This window comes from Oncorhynchus clarkii, chromosome 7 (assembly GCF_045791955.1).
Source record: "Oncorhynchus clarkii lewisi isolate Uvic-CL-2024 chromosome 7, UVic_Ocla_1.0, whole genome shotgun sequence".
Lineage (NCBI taxonomy): Eukaryota > Metazoa > Chordata > Actinopteri > Salmoniformes > Salmonidae > Oncorhynchus > Oncorhynchus clarkii.
In genome coordinates this window covers 16,653,085-16,675,393 of record NC_092153.1, presented here as the reverse complement: position 1 = coordinate 16,675,393, position 22,309 = coordinate 16,653,085, and the positions used below count along the sequence as shown (strand labels likewise).

The 22,309-nt window shown below is 46.8% G+C and overlaps 1 protein-coding gene across 9 annotated transcripts in view; it reads right to left on the bottom strand.

Annotated features, from left to right (window-relative positions):
- The window catches only part of LOC139412974 (mitogen-activated protein kinase kinase kinase kinase 4-like), a 52,842-nt gene that overhangs the window by 7,528 nt on the left and 23,005 nt on the right, over positions 1-22,309 (bottom strand). Inside the window, exons 3-26 of one of the 9 annotated variants that reach the window (XM_071159899.1) lie at positions 20,826-20,882; positions 15,808-15,933; positions 15,534-15,644; positions 15,260-15,350; positions 14,970-15,100; positions 14,685-14,739; positions 14,464-14,542; positions 13,797-13,972; positions 13,123-13,195; positions 12,649-12,859; positions 11,972-12,133; positions 11,778-11,864; positions 10,384-10,974; positions 8,992-9,147; positions 6,408-6,626; positions 5,458-5,564; positions 5,236-5,357; positions 5,022-5,119; positions 4,094-4,272; positions 3,649-3,760; positions 3,175-3,474; positions 901-1,018; positions 483-653; positions 68-211 (exon numbers count right to left, since the gene is read on the bottom strand). In XM_071159899.1, coding sequence (XP_071016000.1) covers positions 68-211; positions 483-653; positions 901-1,018; positions 3,175-3,474; positions 3,649-3,760; positions 4,094-4,272; positions 5,022-5,119; positions 5,236-5,357; positions 5,458-5,564; positions 6,408-6,626; positions 8,992-9,147; positions 10,384-10,974; positions 11,778-11,864; positions 11,972-12,133; positions 12,649-12,859; positions 13,123-13,195; positions 13,797-13,972; positions 14,464-14,542; positions 14,685-14,739; positions 14,970-15,100; positions 15,260-15,350; positions 15,534-15,644; positions 15,808-15,933; positions 20,826-20,882 — 3,676 coding nt within the window. Of the gene's footprint in view, positions 1-67; positions 212-482; positions 654-900; positions 1,019-3,174; positions 3,475-3,648; positions 3,761-4,093; positions 4,273-5,021; positions 5,120-5,235; positions 5,358-5,457; positions 5,565-6,407; positions 6,627-8,991; positions 9,148-10,383; positions 10,975-11,777; positions 11,865-11,971; positions 12,218-12,648; positions 12,860-13,122; positions 13,196-13,796; positions 13,973-14,463; positions 14,543-14,684; positions 14,740-14,969; positions 15,101-15,259; positions 15,351-15,533; positions 15,645-15,807; positions 15,934-20,825; positions 20,883-22,309 lie in introns of all 9 variants that reach the window. The other 8 variants (XM_071159898.1, XM_071159906.1, XM_071159901.1 and 5 more) reach the window with 8 other exon arrangements.

Sequence of the window (22,309 nt, the reverse complement as noted above, 5' to 3'; positions counted from 1 at the left end):
AGAGAATGAGTTTGAGTATAATTCAGGAGAGTATATTCGTGTGTCCGTGCACCTCCGTGGTCCGTACCTGATATAGTGACCAGGACGTTGAGTCCCTCCAGGACGTCCATCTGCTGGATGCGCCGTCGGCTGATGAGGGGGTAGACCTTCCCCTGACCGCTACGGTCCAGCAGCATCAGACCACTCTCTGTCCCCACCAGCAGGTTGACACCTGGGAGAGGACAGGGACACACACACACACACACACACACACGTCAGAACCCAGGGGGAGGATAGGGACACACACACACGCACACATACCAGTCAGAACCCAGGGGGAAGCAGGTCTGCCATGCTTGTCGCGAAACCTATGATGGATTTCCTATAAATTGTATATATCCATTCATCCATCCAATCAGTATATCACACATCCATCTCTCTATTCATCCATCCATCTATCAACTCTATCCTTCCACTCAGCCACCTCTTCCTCAGGTACGTACCCCATAGTGCAGCACACAGGATCTCAGAGTTGAACCTCTTCTTGTACTTGCGGATCTCAGGCGTGTCGCTCTGGGGGCGTGTGTTGACCGGGTTCACATTGACCACGGAGCCCTTACGTGACGGGTCAGCCCTCAGGGCGTCCACCAGCCGCCCGTCGTTCCCGAAGGCCGCTGTGGACGCCAAAGGTCAGAGGGAGAAGGGGCGGGGCTTTGCTTTGTCATTAATAGCCCTTGATGATCATGCTCTGAATTACACTTCCTGTGCCAAGCAGTGACTTTATGTTCTATGTATAGGTCAGGGTATACTAACTCCTAGTTACTGACCCAGAGATGATTCTATTGTTAATGGATAAGATGAGGGAGCTGATCCTAAAAATCTGCATTTTAAAGAGTAGAGAAAAAAAAAGAGGTGACTCACCCATGTTGTTGAGGGAGCTGCCGCTGGAGGGGGAGACCTGCAGGAGGCGCGGGTCGATGAAGGGGGTAAAGGAGGAGGAAGACTTGTGTTTCTGCATGGTGTTGCTGGCCGAGTGGGTCTGGCGACAAAGGCACGGGAGTGAGAGCAGAACACAGACAAACAACAGTGGACAGATATAATGTTGGGTGCTTATATTTGTCCTGTTTTAAGTGTGTATTATACGCAGGTGTGAAATGGAGATGTCTTTTCTGCATATCCCAACTCCCCCGAGACACCTTCAGAGAGTGGGGTCACGGCCAGGGTCAGCCATTATCAGTTGTGACACTGGAGCAATTAGGGTTAAGTGCCTTGCTCAAGTGCACATCAACTGATTCTTTACCATGTAGCCTCTGGGATTCGAACTAGAGACCTTTCGGTTACAGGCTAAGCTACCTGCCACCCTAAAAGATCCCCATCTACCTGTAACTCAACCTGGTCTGCTACACCATCAGTATTCCCGGAGCCTATTTCTCCTTGTCAAATATTACAATATTATTTATTGTATAATCTGTTTGCATAGAATAATACTTTTTTCCCCAGCAGGGGGAGCTATGGCAGCTGCAGTGAGTCTGGTTTGAACTCAGCAATGGATCCATTTTACTGCGCTCATGACGTTCTATGGAAGACATGTTTATTGCTGGGCTACAATAACATAAGGCCGAATAGGATTTGCAGTAGCCAATTAACAGTACAATAGGAAGGGCCTGCAGGCTTGGCCAATCTAAAACTGAGAATCAATCAGACCTGCTTGAGAAACCATAAGGCTTCATAAAACACTATGTACACACTGGGTTCTGTTACAACACACTGTACATCAGGACATTTCTCATCTAGTAATCAAACATGACATCTACTCTACGGATGGCAAAAACAAAACACACAAAACGCATGGGAAGATTTGACATGCAGTTGTTGGAAGCAGATATGCAAAACAAGAAGGAGAGTAGAACCAACATGGAAGACGAAATAAAGATGGCAGGTTCAGGACAGAAACAGAATTCAGAGAGAAACGGGATGAAATATGAAAAGTCAAATTGCCAGTGTAAAGTACACAGATTTTGATCAAACGCAACCATCAAAATGCAGCAGTTTATCATTAGGCTAAACGGTAGACGCGCTGTTCAGTGTCTTGGTGTCTTCCATGATAGTAGCGTTGTCATGCTAACACACACCTTTAGTTGGGTAGTAAAATCCATACAAGCTAGGTTTGTCCAAAAGCACCACACACCAAGCAAGCTAGCTACCACCCAGGCACAGCCTACTACTAAACTGATTGAGTGAAATGGCATCAAAGCACTAAGGCCATGGAGAGATGGGAGATGAAGTACAATGAGGTGTTCCACAACCTCTTAACCCCTGACAAGATGGACTACATAGACTTCACCTCCCAGCTTGCACCTGGGCAAAGTGTTTTACCAACGCTCTCTAGACTAGTAAAGCCGCTTGCTCATTGCTAAGGTCCCACACTAGGTGGCGCTAGTGTTAGAGGCAGTGCTATGAGTAATATTCAGAAGGTGAAGCAGCACAGAGATCGTTCAGTCAGTCAACAGGGGACAGGGTAGACTGAACAACCAGAGTAGCCAGCTTAAGGGACAGAGTAGCCTCAATAACCAGAGTAGCCAGCTTAAGGGACAGGGTAGACAATAACCAGAGTAGCCAGTTTAAGGGACAGGGTAGACTGAATAACCAGAGTAGCCAGCCAACAGGGGACAGAGTAGACTGAACAACCAGAGTAGCCAGCTTAAGGGACAGAGTAGCCTCAATAACCAGAGTAGCCAGCTTAAGGGACAGAGTAGACTGAACAACCAGAGTAGCCAGCTTAAGGGACAGAGTAGACTGAACAACGAGAGTAGCCAGCTTAAGGGACAGAGTAGACTGAACAACCAGAGTAGCCAGCTTAAGGGACAGGGTAGACTGAATAACCAGAGTAGCCAGCCAACAGGGGACAGAGTAGACTGAACAACCAGAGTAGCCAGCTTAAGGGACAGGGTAGACTGAATAACCAGAGTAGCCAGCCAACAGGGGACAGAGTAGACTGAACAACCAGAGTAGCCAGCTTAAGGGACAGGGTAGACTGAATAACCAGAGTAGCCAGCTTAAGGGACAGAGTAGACTGAACAACCAGAGTAGCCAGCTTAAGGGACAGGGTAGACTGAATAACCAGAGTAGCCAGCCAACAGGGGACAGAGTAGACTGAACAACCAGAGTAGCCAGCTTAAGGGACAGGGGACATACCTCGATGGCAGTGAGCTTGTCCAGGGGGGTCTGGGGGGACATGGCTGGGCTGACATGGCTGGAGGAGGGGGAGATGGAGATGGAAGAAGAGGTGGAGGAGGCGGAGGTGGGGGAGTGGTGGCTCTGCTGAATAAGGTCTGGCAGCAGGTGAATGCGGCCGGCAAAGCCGTTTTTCTCCTGGTGACCGTTACCAGGACCGGGAGGAGGAGTATGTGCTTGAACGGCTTGACCGTGAGCCACACTGGGACCGGAGGAGGATGAAGAGACATTGACCGCCAGGTGCTTTTTGTCGCCCGCGCTCTGTAACCAAGAACAACCTCAACTTCTATCTCCTTGTTTTCCACTAGTAACTGTACATGACAGTGTGCTTTACCAGCAAACCAAGACTCAACATAGGAAATCAAACAAGATGATAACTGAAACCAGGGGTGGAAGAGGACATGATAACAACCAGAGGATCTTCTGCAGTCCTACCTGTCTGATGACCAAGGTGCCATCCTTGGAGGGTGTGGTGAGGTCGTTCTCTGAGTCGTCGTGGGCCAGTAAGGTCTTCAGGGATGCAGTCTCTCCGTTACTCAGACCTCTCCTGGTGGAAACAGTACGTCTCATATTCAAACACCAATTATTAATAATACATGGGACTTATTTAGCACTTTTCAATGAGCCAAATGACTCACCTCATACAAGTCTTTCTATGCTATATAGTATATATTATCTGATCAACTTTTCATCTGAAAGCCTTTCTTTAGGGCAGTATCACTAAGGCCTTGAGTTCATAAAGGGCCCGTGTGCTGATCTAGGATCAGTTTTGCCTTTCAGATCATAATGAATGAGATTACAAGGACGTGGGGAAACCTGATTGCAGACTAAGACGCTTTGTGAATACGGGCCCAGGTCAGAGGTCAGGGTTGTTACGTACCCGGCCCTGGTATCCTCTGCTCCCGAGGTGGACTCGTCTGCTGCGTCCTGGTCCACTTCTTCATCATCGTCTTCGTCGGTGGTGCCTGACTCCTCGCTGGAGGAGGAGTAGTCTGTCACCTTGTTGGGAGGACGCACATCCTCCACCGCCCGCAGCTCTTTGGCCAGGGCCGTCAGGTCCTAGAGGTCAAATAAGGCTCGGAATATTTTCAATACTCCCTTTCCAAAAGGTTGTCACTGATTTAAACCATGTCAGATTACTGATTACTAGTTTAGGATGCATTGTCAAAGGATTGAACTGGGGCGAGGAGGGGAGCATCATTCCCCATACATTAAGGCCATAACATTAACCTCAGTTAAGAGCCAACACAGGCTGCTGAAAACAGTAACTTGTGATGTGCCAGGTGAAGAGCAACTGGATTGGGATGGCGCAGGCAGGAGGCAAGAAGAAGACAGCAGGAGAAAAGAAGACAGCAGGGAGAGGGGCGGGTCAGAGGTGCATCGTCAGCCAATCACGTGTCAGCCAAGGAGAGGAGGACCAATGACTGGGAGGCAAATGGAATAGCGATGGAATTGGACTCTGAGCTTCTCACAGGACAGCCCTCTTCTGAAACGTTTTAGCATACATGGTGGCCCATGCAGTGGAAATAAGCATAGCATCAGAGCATGACATATTCTTATGCACGCTTGCTTACCACGTCCCCCTATACAATTCCCCCCGTAATCACATTGTTGGAGTAATGGGATGCCACAGGTTGTCGTGTCATGGCCCATAGGGAACACCAAAAGATAAGACAACGGGATAGTCAGTCATAGAAACACCACCACACTGTTACTGTAGCAGGCTGCAGTGCTGGCCTGGTTTACAGCCAGATGCAGGGACCACTACTACAGCAGTATGTGGATACAATCATAAGAGAGGTTCTTACGGCTGGCCGGTTGGGTCGGGCAAAGTCCTTCTTGTCGTCAGGCTTCTTGGCAGCGTTGTCGGGGCGTTGCAGTGGGGAGCCCTCAGACTTAGACGATGCTGGAGGAGGATGGTAAACCAACATCAGTGGAAGACCTACAAGATACTAAATGCAGTATTGTACATCCAGTATACTGTGTGTATTCTGTGTGTGTGTGTGTGTGTGTGTTACTCACAGCGTGCTCTGAACCTCTCCCCAGAGCCGGCCTGGGAGCTGGAGGAGCCAGAGGAGCTGCCACTGCCGGGCCTGGGAACCAGCTTCTCCACGCGGTCCCACAGCAGACGTGGCTCCGCATTACTGGAAGACAAGCAACACAGGGGATTGAAAACACACACCTCCCCATACCCACCCCGCGAACAATTCAACTCTTTCCAACACCACAGAGTTGACCACCTACCTGCCGGCGTTCCTCTGTACTGCCTGGTTGCTAGGCGGGGCAGAGGCCTGGAGAGGAGAGTCTCTGCGTGACAACACAGGGGACCTGGACGTTGTCCTCACTGGAACCTGTGGTAGACAAGACGGACGCCCTCACACACCTGGCTACAGGAGCATAAACTACCACCACCACACAGCAGGGCCTGGCACCACTGCATAGCCCCAATCCCTCTTCCCAAATGTGCATTCTACCCTTCAACTACAAATAGATCGCTGGATCATTTTAGTCATCTACAGACAAGACATGGATATTTGTAATAAACTCAGTTTCCCAAACTACTAGGAGCACGTTTTGGGTTTTGTCTAAGCACTACACAGCTGATTCAAATAACCAACTCATTATCAAGCTTTGACTATTTGATTCAACTGTGCAGTGCTGGGATAAAAAAATAAATGTGGTTTGGGTGTGGGCAGGACCGAGTTTTGGGAAACACTGGTCTAGGTAATGGTTTTGGTCGGCCCTCCGTTACATTAGTGAACAGAGTGAATATGATGGGCATGCAGGATGTACACGGTGAAGTACTAGAAGAGGAACAACTCATGAAGCCATGCAAGACCATATGGTGTGTAGTTAGCCAGTGGAAGCACAGCACTGAGTAAAGATAGTTACTATAGGGACTCCAGTACTGTACACTGGGACAATTGCAGCTACAACCAGGAGATATTTGCCAAGATAGCTATCAGTCACTGATTATACTAGTGAACCAGACTACTAGTCTAATCTACCTTATTGTAGCTCTACACTATGCTGTGGAACATAGCCTTATAATGGTGAAGGCAAAAGCCCACAGTGCAATCCCACTGCTGTCGGATGGGACACCCAGAGAGGCTGTAGACATTGCTATCTTGCCCCTCTGAAGGGACCACGGATGGGGGCTGGAAAAGGGGGTCCCTTGGGCTGTCCTTTCTTACCCTGGGGGGCACCTCGTCGCTGGGGCCCGAGGCGGGGGGCTGGGGGTCAGTGCGTGCAGCAGCAGAGGGGTGATGGTGGTGGTTGTGGGGCTCCTGGGAGCGCAGATGGAGATGTGCAAAACTAGGAACCGCGGGTTCACTGAAGGAATGGGAGCGAGACACGACGGGGGGCGGGGCGGCGCTGCTGCTCTTAAGAGCGGCCAGGTGGGACCACTGGACCTTCCAGACAGACAGACAGACACACACAGAGGGGAGAGAACAGGGGGGGAGGTAGGTGGGAGGGGGAGAAGGTCAAACCACAGAGTGAAGGCACAGAGATGAAGGACATGGCTGAAAACATATGCATATACATGTAACATATGCATATAATAGACATGCATTGCACATACGTCATGCAGTCCGAGAAAACAGAAGCAACAACAGAAACAGTCAAACAGGTTCACACACAAACATTTACAGTGAAGACAAATAACAGGACAACAGATAGTTGAATGGCACAGTGAGAGGGGCAAGGAGATGAGTGAAGGGGAACCAAGCAGCCAATCACATGCAGCCTCCTCTGGCATCCTGGGTAAGGTTTATCACACCACTGAAGGGACAAGCTTTTGCTCAGGTCAATTAGCGGAAGGTCCCAGAAATCCCACTATAACATCATAACAGATATGAGTAGATCTACTGACATGATGGAGCATGTCATTCTATTGGGACTAGAGGTCGACCGATTATGATTTTTCAACTCCGATACCGATTATCGGAGGACCAAAAAAAGCCGATACCGATTAAATCAGCCAATTTTTTTATTTTGTTTATTTGTAATAATGACAATTACAACAATACTGAATGAACACTTATTTTAACTTAATATAATACATCAATAAATCAATTTAGCCTCAAATAAATAATGAAACATGTTCAATTTGGATTGCAAAAACAAAGTGTTGGAGAAGAAAGTAAAAGTGCAATATGTGCCATGTAAGAAAGCTAACGTTTAAGTTCCTTGCTCAGAACATATGAAAGTTGGTGGTTCCTTTTAACATGAGTCTTCAATATTCCCAGGTAAGAAGTTTTAGGTTGTAGTTATTATAGGAATTTCTCTCTCTATACCATTTGTATTTCATATACATTTGACTATTGGATGTTCTTATAGGCACTTTAGTATTGCCAGTGTAACGGTATAGCTTCAGTCCCTCGCCTCTCTCCTACCTGGGCTCGAACCAGGAACACATCGACAACAGCCACCCTCAAGCAGCGTTACCCATGCAGAGCAAGGGGAACAACTACTAGAAGGCTCAGATCGAGTGACGTTTGAAACGCTATTAGCGCACGCTAACTAGCTAGCCATTTCACATCTGTTACACCAGCCTAATCTCGGGAGGTGATATGCTTGAAGTCATAAACAGCTGTTGGAAAACGCACAAAAGTGCTGTTTGAATGAATGCTTACGAGCCTGCTGCTGCCTAACATCGCTCAGTCAGAATGCTCCATCAAATCATAGACTTAATTATAACATAATAACACACAGAAATACGAGCCTTTGGTCATTAATATGGTCAAATCCGGAAACGAGACGTTTATTTCAGTGAAATACGGAACCGTTCCGTATTTTATCTAACGGGTGGCATCCATAAGCCTAAATATTCCTGTTACATTGCACAACCTTCACTGTTATGTCAAAATTACGTACAATTCTGGCAAATTAGGTGGCCCAAACTGTTGCATATACACTGACTCTGCGTGCAATGAACGCAAGAGAAGTGACACAATTTCATCTGGTTAATATTGCCTGCTAACCTGGATTTCTTTTAGCTAAATACGCAGGTTTAAAAATATATACTTCTGTGTATTGATTTTAAGAAAGGCATTGATGTTTATGGTTAGGTACACATTGGAGCAACGACAGCACCGCATCGATTATATGCAACGCAGGACACCCTAGATAAACTAGTAATATCATCAACCATGTGTAGTTAATGAGTGATTATGATTGATTGTTTTTTATAAGATAAGTTTAATGCTAGCTAGCAACTTACCTTGGCTTACTGCATTCGCGCAACCAGGCAGTCTCCTCATGGAGTGCAATGTAATCAGGTGGTTAGAGCGTTGGACTAGTTAACTAAGGTTGCAAGATTGAATCCCCTGAGCTGACAAGGTACAAATCTGTCGTTCTGCCACTGAACGAGGCAGTTAACCCACCGTTCCTAGGCCGTCATTGAAATTAAGAATGTGTTCTTAACTGACTTGCCTAGTTAAATATAGATTAAATAAAAGGTGTAAAAAAAATAAATAAAATGTTTATATATTTATTTTTTTAATCGGCCAAATCGGTTGCCAAAAATACTGATTTCCGTTTGTTATGAAAACTTGAAATCGGCCCTAATTAAATCGGCCCTAATTAATCTGCCATTACGATTAATCGGTCGACCTCTAATTGGGACCTCTACTAGCTCATCCACAGAAATAGACATTGAATTATATGTGTGGGTGCTAGAATGGACAACTCGTGGCACCAATGCCTTGCTGTCAGATAACCTACTGTATGGAGAGCGGTAGATCGAGAGAAGGGAGGGAAGGATGAGGGGTTTACCTGTGGTTCCATGGGCCGGTGCATGGCAGGCGGGACAGACTCGGAGGAGGAGCTGCCGTTAGAGAAGGGTTCAGAGCGGGGGGGCACGGGGGGCTGCTTGGTGGGTGGGGCGGTCTGGGGGGAGCCCTGAATGTTCTTTCGGAAGCGCTCGTCGGCCTGGGAGTGCAGGACAGACAGACAGGGTCAGTGAGGATCAGTGGGGTCAAGGTTGAGGCATTAACTCAACGACAAAACACACAAGGAGAAAGACTAGGAGAACGAGGAAGAGTCAACACTGAAGCCGACGCCTTGTTATCGACAGGGAGGGAAAGTCCGCTGACATGCACATGAGCCCACCTCAGACAGTCTTGTTAATGATGTCTTACACCTCCAGGGGACTCACCCCAGAGAACAGTCTCTCTCTGGGACCCAGCAGCACACAGTCTCTCTCTGGGACCCAGCAGCACACATATGTTAGTGTGGGCCTGAGCTGACCACATGCATGACATCCTCTCCAGTCACTTACCTGAACAGTACAAGGCACAGCCGCATTACAAACCATCACGCTTATTTAGTAAGTATGTGAGAGGACGACAAGAGCAGGAACACCTGACTACTTCGTTTTCACCACTGCAGTAGAAAGCAATACAACTGGTAATTCACAAGAATATGTGAAGTACTGACGGCTTCAACTCATCACCGCCTCTGCTGGGTCCCTTTATCAATTCAAGCCCATTGATTTAAATATGTGTTACATTCAGGTATGGCAATTCAACTGTGAATGCATATGAAGGAAAAATAGATGCATTTTCATGAAATGAATTATAGCTGACTAATGGCAAGAGAAAATGTACCGTGTTCTGCGTAAGCAAACCATTTGGTCCTGAATGCAAAATGATGTTGACAGAGATCCAGCTTGCAGCGCTTCAGTCTATACTTAGTATTTTTCTTGCTCAGTCTTCTCAAGACTCAGACACGTCATCCTCAAGACATTTTAGTAGAGAAGCATCAGATAGTCAAGCAAAGACTAGAGCCAGAAGTGAAGCAGTACAGTTTTAGAGAGGCGGTGGTTGTGAGCGACTGGCTTTCTTTTCTCTGACTGTCCTCGCTCCTTAAACAAAATGGTTGGCTGAGAAGTCTATTCACTAATCATTTAAAAACAGACAACAACGTTATCCTAGTACTGTAACGTTATAGGCTATTTTGTGTCGCATACATTAAGCGCAGTGCTACATTGGACTGTGTGAGGTATTAAACACTATTTTAAGACGATAACTGAAAGAAAAAAGACAACCATAGTGCCAGCTCACAACACCAGGGCTAACACAACACGCTGTGTGGAGAGGGGGGCAGGCAGCTAGAATAGAAGTAGCAGCAGGCAGCAGGAGGAAGTGATGTCGTGTTGGGGTTCACCTCTCTGATTGGCTGAGGATCACCGAGAACGTCGCTAGCCTCCGAGCGGTCTGTCTGTGGGGACTTGGGGCCGTCTAGGCCCCCGGTCTGTGAGGGTTTAGTAACGTCTGTGGACTGGGTGGCTAGGGCATCGCTATTGTCAGAGGGGGTCTTTTCTGAGTCTTTATCAACACTGTTTGGGGACAGTTTCTGAGGGGCCTTGGTACTGTTATCGCAGGACATGGTTTGTGGGGACTTTGTGGTATCCGAGGACATTCTCCGTGGGGCGTTAGCAGTAACATTGTCTAGGAAATGGGCATGTGGGGACCTAGTGTTATCGCAGGACGTTCTCTGTGAAGCAATAGCATTAGAATTATTGAGGACGTGGGGTTGTGGAGCTGGGGCTCTATCGCCCACGGGGCCTGGGGACATTGTCGGAGGGGCTTTGTTAGTACTGTCGGGGGACATTCTCTTGGGGTCTTCAGTCTTTTCGCAGGGCTGCGGTGGTTTATTGTCGTGCTGGAGGGACAGCAGATAGGCCTGCTCCTGCTGCAGACGCTTGTGGAGACGCTCTGCCTTCCGCTGCTCCTCCAGCTCCCGCCACTTGAACTCCTGATGCAGAGTGCGCGGCTGAGTTGAGGCACATTAGACATGGGGGAAAGTGGCTAATGGCATGTGTAAGCTAATGCTACCTTGGGGGGTGAATTGTATTAAATTAAGCACTTGAAGACCGATTCAGCTTAGTTCTATAAAGATGAAGCTTGATAAATTCAAGCCTACAAACATGTTAAATAAAGTCTTCCTTCAAATGCAGATTCTTCCATTTCATTACTCACAAATAAATGTTACAACCTTCTTTAGCGAGTAATAGAACCAAAGTTGAGGATTGGGTGAATAGTGTGGAATGGTTCAATTTATGAGAAGCAAGACAGAATGGTGAATGCTGAGCAATAAAGAAACAAAAGGTGACTTCATATACACACACATAAATAAATGCATCTCAACTCATTTCCTCAGGATGTAAATGTAACCAGAGACACCGGCAGAGAAACATAGGAACTCCATCTTCCTGTAGGGTATTTCCGAATGACTAATCTATACAACAGCTACCGTCAACCATAATTCATACAATATAGCCATAACACCTTGCCTTGATTACTATCCATGTTCTAGAAAAGAGCTTGCTCCTAAATGTGCGATCCAGTCCTGAAAACAGGGGCTTTCTCAGTGGGGTACAACATTTACAACGTTGTCAATGCAAATGTAATAGAATACAGCTCCAGACACCATTCCCTGTTCAACTTGACAAAGACTCATGGGTGTTCTACATCACCAATTTCTCAACATTCTGTAACATTGCGCCCTCCTGAACACGCCCCCTGGAGAGTAAGAATGGTAGGATGCAGGTTTCTTACCAGGAGCATGGCCTGTTCATGGAGCAGCTGCTGCTGCAGGATCTCCAGGTGCCTCTGCTCCTCCTCCAGCTGCCGACGAATGTACTCCTGTCAATCAAACACAACAGCCGCCATGATTGGATGTAATACAGGAAGTGACAAAACTGCCCAGCATGTAGGCCAATTAGAGTGCTTCTTGTCATTTAAAGACCTACCTGCTCACGGTCGCTCCTCCTCTTCTCCTCCTCCGCCCTCCGGCGCTCATCATCCTCTTTCCGCCGTCGTTCCATCTCCTCCATGCGCCTCTTCTCCTCCTGCTCGCGGCGGCGCTGCTCACGCTCCTGCTGCCTCCTCATCTCGCGCTCGCGTCGCTGTTGCTGTGAGGCACCAGGAAGGGGCAACAGAGAGAGAACCTCAGGGATACGACACACAGGGAGAGCTGAAATTCTAGTTGGGATTCCCTGTTCAAAGATATTATGAGATGTCACTGCTACTATGGCAATGATTGTCCATAGTAGCAGTGATCTGAATGATTTGAGGAAAACAAGAGAGGATGGGAAGTCAAATACAGGCTTTGGTGAATTGATCAAGCGAGGAGCAGCTGTCTATTGATCTAAAAATATAGGACACCTTTTATCCTTGTAATGGCAGTCTTCTGTGACAGCATGGGCTGCGTCATTGTGGGCTATCCAAGTTCGACCCTCTATGGGGTGATCACAGTTTCGCTCTGTCCAATCGTGGCTGCAGGATCAACCTACACCCCGCCCATTTCTTCACAGACAGCAGAACTAACCAATCGAGTTATTCAGAGCATGCAGCACTGTACTCGCACCCTAAATTCTACATACAAGTTTTACTTTAAAATCAACAAATCAATGTTTATTAACTCTACCTCCTCCAGCCGCCTCCTCTGCTCCTTCTGTTGCTCAATGCGTTTCTGCCTCTCGGCCAATAGTTGGCGCTTGTACTCCTCCTGCTCACGGAGCTGCTGTTCCTGCAGGAGCTGCTGTCGGCGCAGCGCCTCCGAGCGCTCCTTGTTCTCCTGCTGCAGCCGGATGAAGTCCTTACGCAGCGTCGACTCACCCGGCATGTTCACTATGGAGCTGCAGGGAGGACGAGCGGAAACGAGGGAACAGTGAGTTAGTTCAAGGGAACAGTGAGTTAGTTCAAGGGAACAGTGAGTTAGTTCAAGGGAACAGTGAGTTAGTTCAAGGGAATCGTTAGTTTCTGTGTCAGATGGGTGGAGTTGTTTAGCGTTTCCAGGTAGGTGTTTGCTACACTGGTGACAGGTGAGCAGAGATATCCACGCTATATTGTGAATTGCAAAATTAACTGTGTACATCAATGTGTAACACTAAGACATTACCTAGGCTCTCCCTCTTGCTCTCCAGCATCCTCCTCTTCCTCCTCACTCCCGCTGTACTCATATTCAGTCTCATCTGAAAAACAATACGTGGATAGTGTGACAAGATGTAGAAACATGGGCTATTCAGTGTAAATGTAAAACACACAAAAGGCCCAATGCAGAGGTTTTTATTTTAATATCAAATCATTTATGGGTAACACTGAAGTACCTTACTGTGATTGTTTTCAATTAAAATGGTCAAAAAGACACAAAAATAGCTTCTTATCAAAGACAAATTTCTCAAGCAATACATTTGCTAGAAGTATCTGGGAGTGGTCTGAGTGGGGAAAATGTGCTGTTCTTGGCAGAGAGGTTTGGAACTCTCTCATTGGCCTATTAACTAATTCACCACCTGGTGATTCCACCACCTCTGGTGATTCCACCACCTCTGGTGATTCCACCACCTCTGGTGATTCCACCACCTCTGGTGATTCCACCACCTCTGGTGATTCCACCACCTCTGGTGATTCCACCACCTCTGGTGATTCCACCAGGTAGGCAAAAGTTCCATCCCACCAAAACAGGCAGAAATTTCTGCCGGTCTTTTCAAACAGCTCTTACACTAATGGGGCACCGTCATCATGTTCACAGTGTTGCTTTAAGACTGTCATTAACAGGTAGAGAGGCAGACTCACCTTTCTCCCCCCTCTTCTTCTTGGTGCGGTCGATGTGGTCTTTGAGCTGGATGCGGACCTGCCTCTCGTTGGGCTGGTCCCTGATGAAGGGGTGCTTGAGCAGCTGCTCGGTGGGGGGGCGCTGGTTGTAGTTCTTCACCAGGGAGCCCTCGATGAAGCTGCAAAACTTCTTAGACCTGAAAGAGGAAGGGGTCAAGACAGATGAGGCCGCTAATGAGATAGTCATATTACCACCAGTAATCATGTAGCCTGGGGGACTTGTTGTCTGACATAAAATAAATCCATCTTCTACAACCCACTGACAAGACAACAAATGACAGACAAACTAAACTAACTGTCAAAAGAGCCTGAGAAGCTACAAGTCTGAAATAGGAAGATCCTGTTTTATCCATTTAGACAGAAATCCAGTGAGCCTTTCATAACTTAAATACAATGAATATTCTGGGAAAAACCCGTCTCAGAAGAAAAGCGGTCATAATCGTAAATGCACCGGTGCCAGAGGAAAGTCTCAGAGGGTTGAGTTTCCCCCCGGAATGAGGGCTGAGGAGCCTCGCCGTGAGCCAACAGGCCTTCCTCCCATGTGCCACAGCTGTTCAGAGAGGAGGAGGAGGGAGGAGAGCGAGAGAGGAGACGTCTAAACCCAGCTGACAGAATCTTGGTAACTTACCACTTCTTGGACTTGAGTCGCGGGGGAGGGTTCCTTGGGATGAGGAAGAGTGCTCGCATCGGATGCATATCACACAGCGCTAAAAGTGAACACACACACACCAGAGGGAATCAGTAAAAACATGACAGGGAGAAAAGCAAAGACAAGGGCAGAAGGAACCAATAGAGCTGCCATCTACAAGAAACGATAGAGGTGTGATCTGGGGATAGGCAGGTACTTACGAGGAGCTCCTTCGGCCATTTCGATGGCAGTGATTCCAGTTGACCACAAGTCACTCTGGAAGAGGAGAGACACAGCGAGAGAGGCATCAGACATAGCAACACACACTCACTACATCAGACACTGAAGAGCAACATACTCTACCAAGCAGACTTGTGCATTCTTCCCCACAATGTAGCAGTAGCTAAAGTTACCAGTAGCTACAGATGTCAAGGAGGACATAAGTGGCAGGTTCAAATCAAGGCTAAAACGTCAGAGTACTGTGTGGAAGAGGGCGAGAGTCTTACTCTGTAGTCGTAGGTGGCCTCAGGGTTCTCGTCACAGGCGATGACCTCGGGCGCCATCCAATAGGGAGTCCCGATGAATGTATTCCTCCTCCCCACCGTCCGGTCCAACTGGGCGCTCACGCCAAAGTCCACTGCAAGACAACCAATCAGAAGTTAAAACTAGTTATATACAACTGCATTGTAGTAAACATCTAGACTAGGTGACTGGCTAAAATGGCTGTGATTTTGGAGCTATAGGGTTCAGATTAATCAGGGTTGTTGTCCGTAACGTACAAAACATAGTCACTCACCAAGCTTGACCTCGGCGTTCTCTGTGAGCAGGACGTTCTGTCCCTTGATGTCACGGTGGATAACGTGGTGGGCGTGCAGGTGGGCCAGTCCCTGAAGAAGGAGGAGGAGGAGAGGGAGGTGTGTAAAGATAAGACCACATGTCTAAGACCAGAGCTTTGAAGTAGCGGAGGGTAAAAACTTGTCACCTTTATATTTACATATTATTACACAATGAACAAGGAGACTGAAGATAGAAGGAAAGAGGGGATGGAGGGGGCCGGAGGACAGGCTCACCCGGAGGATTTCTCTGGAGATGTAGGCGATCCAGTCCTCCTTGAGCTGGTTTCCTTTAGTGTTCTTCACCAGGTCTGTGATGGAGCCCGCCCCACAGAACTCCATCACCAGCTACAGGACACACACACAAATACTCAGTCAGACACCTACATAACCACTTCTAAGACTATATGAGAGTCAAAACAGTAGAAGACTTATGGTCTGATTCATGCTGCTGCAGATATACCAGTTCTGATTATTCAGCCATTGGGAAACACGCAGGCTAGATACTCACCCACAGTTGGTCATCATGCCCCGGGGGACTCTTCTTGATAAAAGCACCGTAGTATGTGGCAATGTTCCTGTGATGGGAGTACTTCTTGAGCATATTGATCTCCAGTTTGATTTCCTCCTCCTCGTCCTACAGACACACAGACACCATTAGTCATTAGATAAAGAGAGAAGCCCGGGGGAGGACGACGTTTTAGGAAAATCACTATCGTGTGTGTGTGTGTGGATGGTTACAGATGGATAATAGTCAATCATTTCCCACATTCCACAAAGGTCAAGTCTGGCGGGGGTTGATAAGTGCCTTTGTAGGGGGGAAATTAAACCCTCATTCATCGACGGCCCCTAAACAATGTGACATCTCGGCTACGCAGTACACACACTCCTCTAACGACTTCTTTGTTTGGGTATTAATGATGTGTGTATCTCATTGTGTGTGTGTGTGTGTGGGGAGGGGGGGGGCCCATGGAAGACAGAATCCATTATACTATCTGTATTAGGGGTGTGAACATTTAAACATTAAAATGTTTAAACTAAATTGAGATCCTTAACATTAAGAAAAATCCCAAACAGAAACATTTGCCTTCCACAAAATTAAAAATCACAGTGCAGTTATATATTATTTTCCATGTTATAGCATAACTAGACGATAGGCTATAAAGGCCTGAGGAAAGGCCTGGGTAATAAAGGCCTGGGTAATAAAGGCCTGGGTAATAAAGGCCTGGGTAATAAAGGCCTGGGGAAAGGCCTGGGTAATAAAGGCCTGGGTAATAAAGGCCTGGGTAATAAAGGCCTGGGTAATAAAGGCCTGGGTAATAAAGGCCTGGGGAAAGGCCTGGGGAAAGGCCTGGGGAAAGGCCTGGGGAAAGGCCTGGGGAAAGGCCTGGGTAATTTCATTAAAAGCAGAGACGAAGAGGCAAACTTTAGGCTACTTTGGTGAATTTGCAAATCAAGGAAGACGAGACATTGCGAGAGACAGATGACCAAGACATATGAGCACGGTTCTGCCTGCCCCCTCCGCCTTCTCCATGGCTTGCCTGCTCTTTCTCTTCTCTAATGATGCAAGTGTGTACAGCATTCCATTGTGAGACACTGCTTTTGATTGCCGATAGATAGGCCTCGTGCACGGTTCTGACTGTCTGCCTGTGTCCGGCCTACCTATAATGTGCCCCACTCCTCTCTCTCCATCCCTCGCTATGAAAGATGAGTGTTCGTCTTCTCAGAATTACGGCAACTAATCAGTCTCAATTCTAACAAATACTGAATCTTCAGAGTCAATCTTGACATGGGAGTCGACGTGCAAGGTGTCAAGGAATCAATTATTTTGGAGTCGGTTATCCAACATCACGTCATCGTCGTTAACGGTTGGGAAAATGGCAGAGAAAGGCAAGCGACAGCAGCTACGCCCTGGTATGGCAATACTTTGAGAAGTTAAATGAGAAGGAAACGCACACTTTGCAAGGAATTGAAGTACAGGTGCAATGCTTAACCATCTGGAAAGGGAGACCCAAACCATTGCTGGCAGTAGCAGGGCAACAGTTAATTGACTTGGAATTTTATTAATTTTCATATTGTTTTTACAGAAAACAGATTTTATTTAAAAGCTAAAATGTATTTCATTTGTCACATCCCTTATACAACTGTACATGTATACATCAAATCCCCTCAGCTAAACAACTGGAATTCCGTTAGAGCCCACATTTATTTCCAATTACAGGAGAGATATGCATTTTAAAATCAGGCTTTTCAGCAGAAGAACATGATTTTAATGTGATACCCATATCCCCACACACCCATATCCCCACACAACCTCTCAAATCACTGGGGTTTTACACATACACCCACACAAAAACATCCTCCCTCCCCCAGCTCACATGAAAACCGTGAGGAAGACAACAAAAAGGTCACCCCACCATTAGCTTAATCTCTTCCGTTGCAACAACTTGACAATGATTAACAGTGACAGTAACTGACACACAGCGAGTGTTAAACCCCTCGTCTTACAGAAAACCCTGGTGGAAAGGAGGAGTCTGAACAATGGGGACATTAGTGAAGAGCGATGCAGTTACTGTGACAGCGGTGGTGCGTTTAAAGATGCACGTAGGTACACGCACAGTTTTCTTCCACCAGACCCTTCCAGTGCCAGCAAGTAGAGGCTGTCTGTTGGCTGTGCAGGCAGCCTTATTGCTGCTCTCATTTGCTCCTCCTCTAGCCCTCCCTCTTTCCCATGTTTCCTGCAGCTGTTTGTGAACAGGCGGCTGGCTGGCTGAGCATTCCTGACAATCACTAGGACAAAAACGAGGGGGGATTCACTTTTGGTTATGTCATTTTCTATTTAGACAGAAATGATCATTAAATGATCATTGCCATTATCATTCAAGCGGTTAACGCAGCACCATGTAGGGCAAAGAGTAAAACAATACACAGCATGGCCAGGCATATTTATTTCACCTTTATTTAACTAGGCAAGTCTGTTAAGAACAAATTCTTATTTTCAATGACGGCCTGGGAACAGTGGGTAAAGGGGGGCAAAAGGACAGATTACTACCTTGTCAGCTCGGGGATTTGATTTTGCAACCTTTCGGTTACTAGTCCAACGATCTAACCACTAGGCTACCTGCCGCCCCAGCAGGTAGCCTAGTGGGAGAGCAGAGCAGGCTAATAGTACAGCCCAGGACTGCCATGCCCACCTCTCCCTCTCTCAGCAACAGTAACAGTTTGTAAGGACAACAGAGAGCTGCTGTTGAGATAACAGGTGCTTTTCTACCTGGCAGGGTGAAGCAACAGAGTCATTCATAGCCTATAGTGGTGAAATCTCTACATCTATCCCTCCTATCATAGACGAGAGGCTATATCAGGCCAGGTGTATGACCACGTAACCGGGGGGTGGAGTGGGTCGTCACGAGTTACCACAGACAAAGTAATAAACCACCTATTTCTACAATTTCTCTTCTTAATTTTTAAGTATAACCTTAACCACAAAGCTAACCTTATGCCTAACCTTAAATTAAGACCAAAAAAAATCATTTTTGTTTTCATGAATTTTAAAGATAGGCCTTTTGGTTTTGTGGCTGGGGTATAACTAGTGGAAACCAGGTGAGATATGCCCTATGACACCCATGGCAGGAAACGGTTAGGCAACACATCAGAGCCTTACTCATGACAGTCAGCAGGGAGTGGCAGGCAGGGGGCAAGTCAGGGCATAAGAACAGAGAAACTGGTCTAGAACCAGAATGACCACATTGGTATGAAACGGAATTGAGAATTTGACTTAGGCAATGTTTAAGAGTAAATGTTATGTTAAACGACATGGACCACATGGTAGGCCTATACTGCAACGGCTATATCATAAAACTAACCACAAGTCTCTGGGGGGGGGTCATTAGGGTGTGTGTGGGTGGTCCAGCTAGTTCCATATTCACTTGGAGGTCCTATTTCAGTAGATAAAAGCAGAATGCCACAGAGAGAGCAAAGGGCTGCCCTCCTGCCTGCCTGCCTGAACATGACGTAATTTAGCCATAAAACATCCCGCTGGCTTTAGCTGTAATGAGCTCTGCTTATTATACTGAGATTTACGAGCGGCTGATTACGGAGAAGTCAAAGTTCTTCCTGAAATGTAGACAGGACCTCAAAGAATTTCCATGTAGACTAGTATATTCTAAATGAGGAGTTGGCTAACTACACTACATGCTTGGCGAACACCTCATTCCAAAATCATGGGTGTTAATATGAAGTTGGTCCCCTCTTTTCTGCCATAACAGCCTCTACTAGATGTTGGAACATTACTGCGGGGACTTGCTTCCATTCAGCCACAAGAGCATTAGTAAGGTGGGGCACTGATGTTGGGCGATTAGGCCTGGCTAGCAGTCGGCGTTCCAATTCCTCCCAAAGGTGTTCGATGGGGTTGAGGTCAAGGCTCTGTGCAGGCCAGTCAAGTTCTTCCACACCGATTGGCAACTAAAGGAACTAAAGGACCTAACCAAACCATGAAAAGCAGACCCAGACCATTATTCCCCCTCCACCAAACTTTACAATTAGCACTATGTATTGGGGCAGGTAGCATTCTCCTTGCATCTGGGTTTGGCGGTTTCGTCCGTTGGAATGCAAGACGGTGAAGCGGGATTCATCACTCCAGAGAATGCATTTCCACTGCTCCAGAGTCCAATGGCGGCGAGCTTTACACCACTCCATCCGACGATTGGCATTGCGCATGGTTATTTTACACTTGTGCGCGGCTGCTCGGCCGCTCGGCCATGGAAACACATTTCACGAAGCTCCCAACAAACAGTTCTTGTGCTGACGTTGCTTCCAGAGTCAGTTTGGAACTCTGTAGTGAGTGTTGCAACCGAGGACAGATTATTTTTATGCGCTTCAGCACTCCCGTTCTGTGAGCTTGTGTGCTCTACTGCTTCGCGGCTGAGCCGTTGTTGCTCCTAGACGCAGCTCTAGCAGGGCAGAAAGTTGACAAACTGACTTGTTGGTGCCACATTGAAAGTCAGAAGTCTTCAGTATGGCCAATCTACTGCCAATTTTTGTCTATGGAGATTGCATGGCTGCGTGCTCGATTTTATACACTAATAGCCGAATCCACTGTGTCCACATACTTTTGTATACATAGTGTATATATAGTGTGTATCGAAGGCTAAAATACATCAAGAGCTTGTACTTCTCCCAATTAAAGGTATTTTTTCCTCACAGAAATAAAAATGTATATTAATTCTGTTGTTGATTAGGCTAAGACACTTTCAACAACTATGGGTAAGGCCCTTTGCGTCAATCTCACTGTAATAACCCTGCAAAGACACCTGACATTAGGCCATTTATCCTTTAATCTGACGCCCAAATAAGACAATGGTCAGATGATCTGAAAGACCTGGTTGACAAATAAACAGGCATAGTGGGCAGTTTGAAATGTGAAAGGTCATCGCAGCTCAGCTTCAGACTACATCGTTTCACCAATAGACCTGGCCATCCTCCTTGAACAACACACACACGGGGTGTTCCAGTCAGTTTGAACTTCTTTACCTCTGTGACGTCCATGACCTTGATGGCTGCCAGCTGTCCAGTTTTGACATGTCTCCCCTGTAGAGACAAAGAGAAAAGGAGAAGATAGCAGATCAGTCATCACGAGGTCAACCGAGGGTAACAGTAATACACTGATCAGCTGGGTTGAGGTTAATAAGTGTGTGTGTGTGTGTGTGTGTGTGTGTGCCACTTGAACTTGCTAAACATGCCTTCTTACAGTAAACCCCATCTTAGCCATGTACATAGTGACCTATAATCTACAGGTGACCAACCGTCAGAGTTCTTTCCATAGACAACCATCACTTCGATTCAGTCCACTGTGTACCGTCATGTGGCTGGTTAAGTCTAGCATAGATACAGAACAATCACTAGCATCCAAACAGACAGACATGGACTGGGGCTACGATCTCTGTGCTGAACAAACATTCCCACAGTCCTCCTCTCTCCCTCTCAGCACCATTCCCTCCTTACATAAACAGAGACAGAAATAGTCTCTTACCCTCCCTCAATCTCAAACCCCTCAAAACCGATAAAAGCTGCTAATAATTATCCGGATAGAAACCAAAATGGGGATTTCCACTGCTGTGGGGCTGCAGTACGTATGATAACGGCTTAAGCAGTATTGTTTTTGATGATAGAAGCAGCTGTGTATCTGAACAAGACGCGTATAAATGCGCACACACACACACACACACACACACACACACACACACCCCCCCCGTCTCTGGACCATCTCCATCTAGACTATTTTGAATGAACATTCCACAATCAATTGAAAATATGCAGGGTTAATGACAAAAGCCAAGCAGCTTATTCTCTCCAGCTATGGATGAGACAAAAGCCAAGCAGCTTATTCTCTCCAGCTATGGATGAGACAAAAACCAAGCAGCTTATTCTCTCCAGCTATGGATGAGACAAAAACCAAGCAGCTTATTCTCTCCAGCTATGGATGAGACAAAAACCAAGCAGCTTATTCTCTCCAGCTATGGATGAGACAAAAACCAAGCAGCTTATTCTCTCCAGCTATGGATGAGACAAAAACCAAGCAGCTTATTCTCTCCAGCTATGGATGAGACAAAAACCAAGCAGCTTATTCTCTCCAGCTATGGATGAGACAAAAACCAAGCAGCTTATTCTCTCCAGCTATGGATGAGACAAAAGCCAAGCAGCTTATTCTCTCCAGCTATGGATGAGACAAAAACCAAGCAGCTTATTCTCTCCAGCTACGGATGAGACAAAAACCAAGCAGCTTATTCTCTCCAGCTATGGATGTGACAAAAACCAAGCAGCTTATTCTCTCCAGCTATGGATGAGACAAAAAACAAGCAGCTTATTCTCTCCAGCTATGAATGAGACAAAAGCCAAGCAGCTTATTCTCTCCAGCTATGGATGAGACAAAAACCAAGCAGCTTATTCTCTCCAGCTCTGGATGAGACAAAAACCGAGCAGCTTATTCTCTCCAGCTACGGCTGAGACAAAAACCA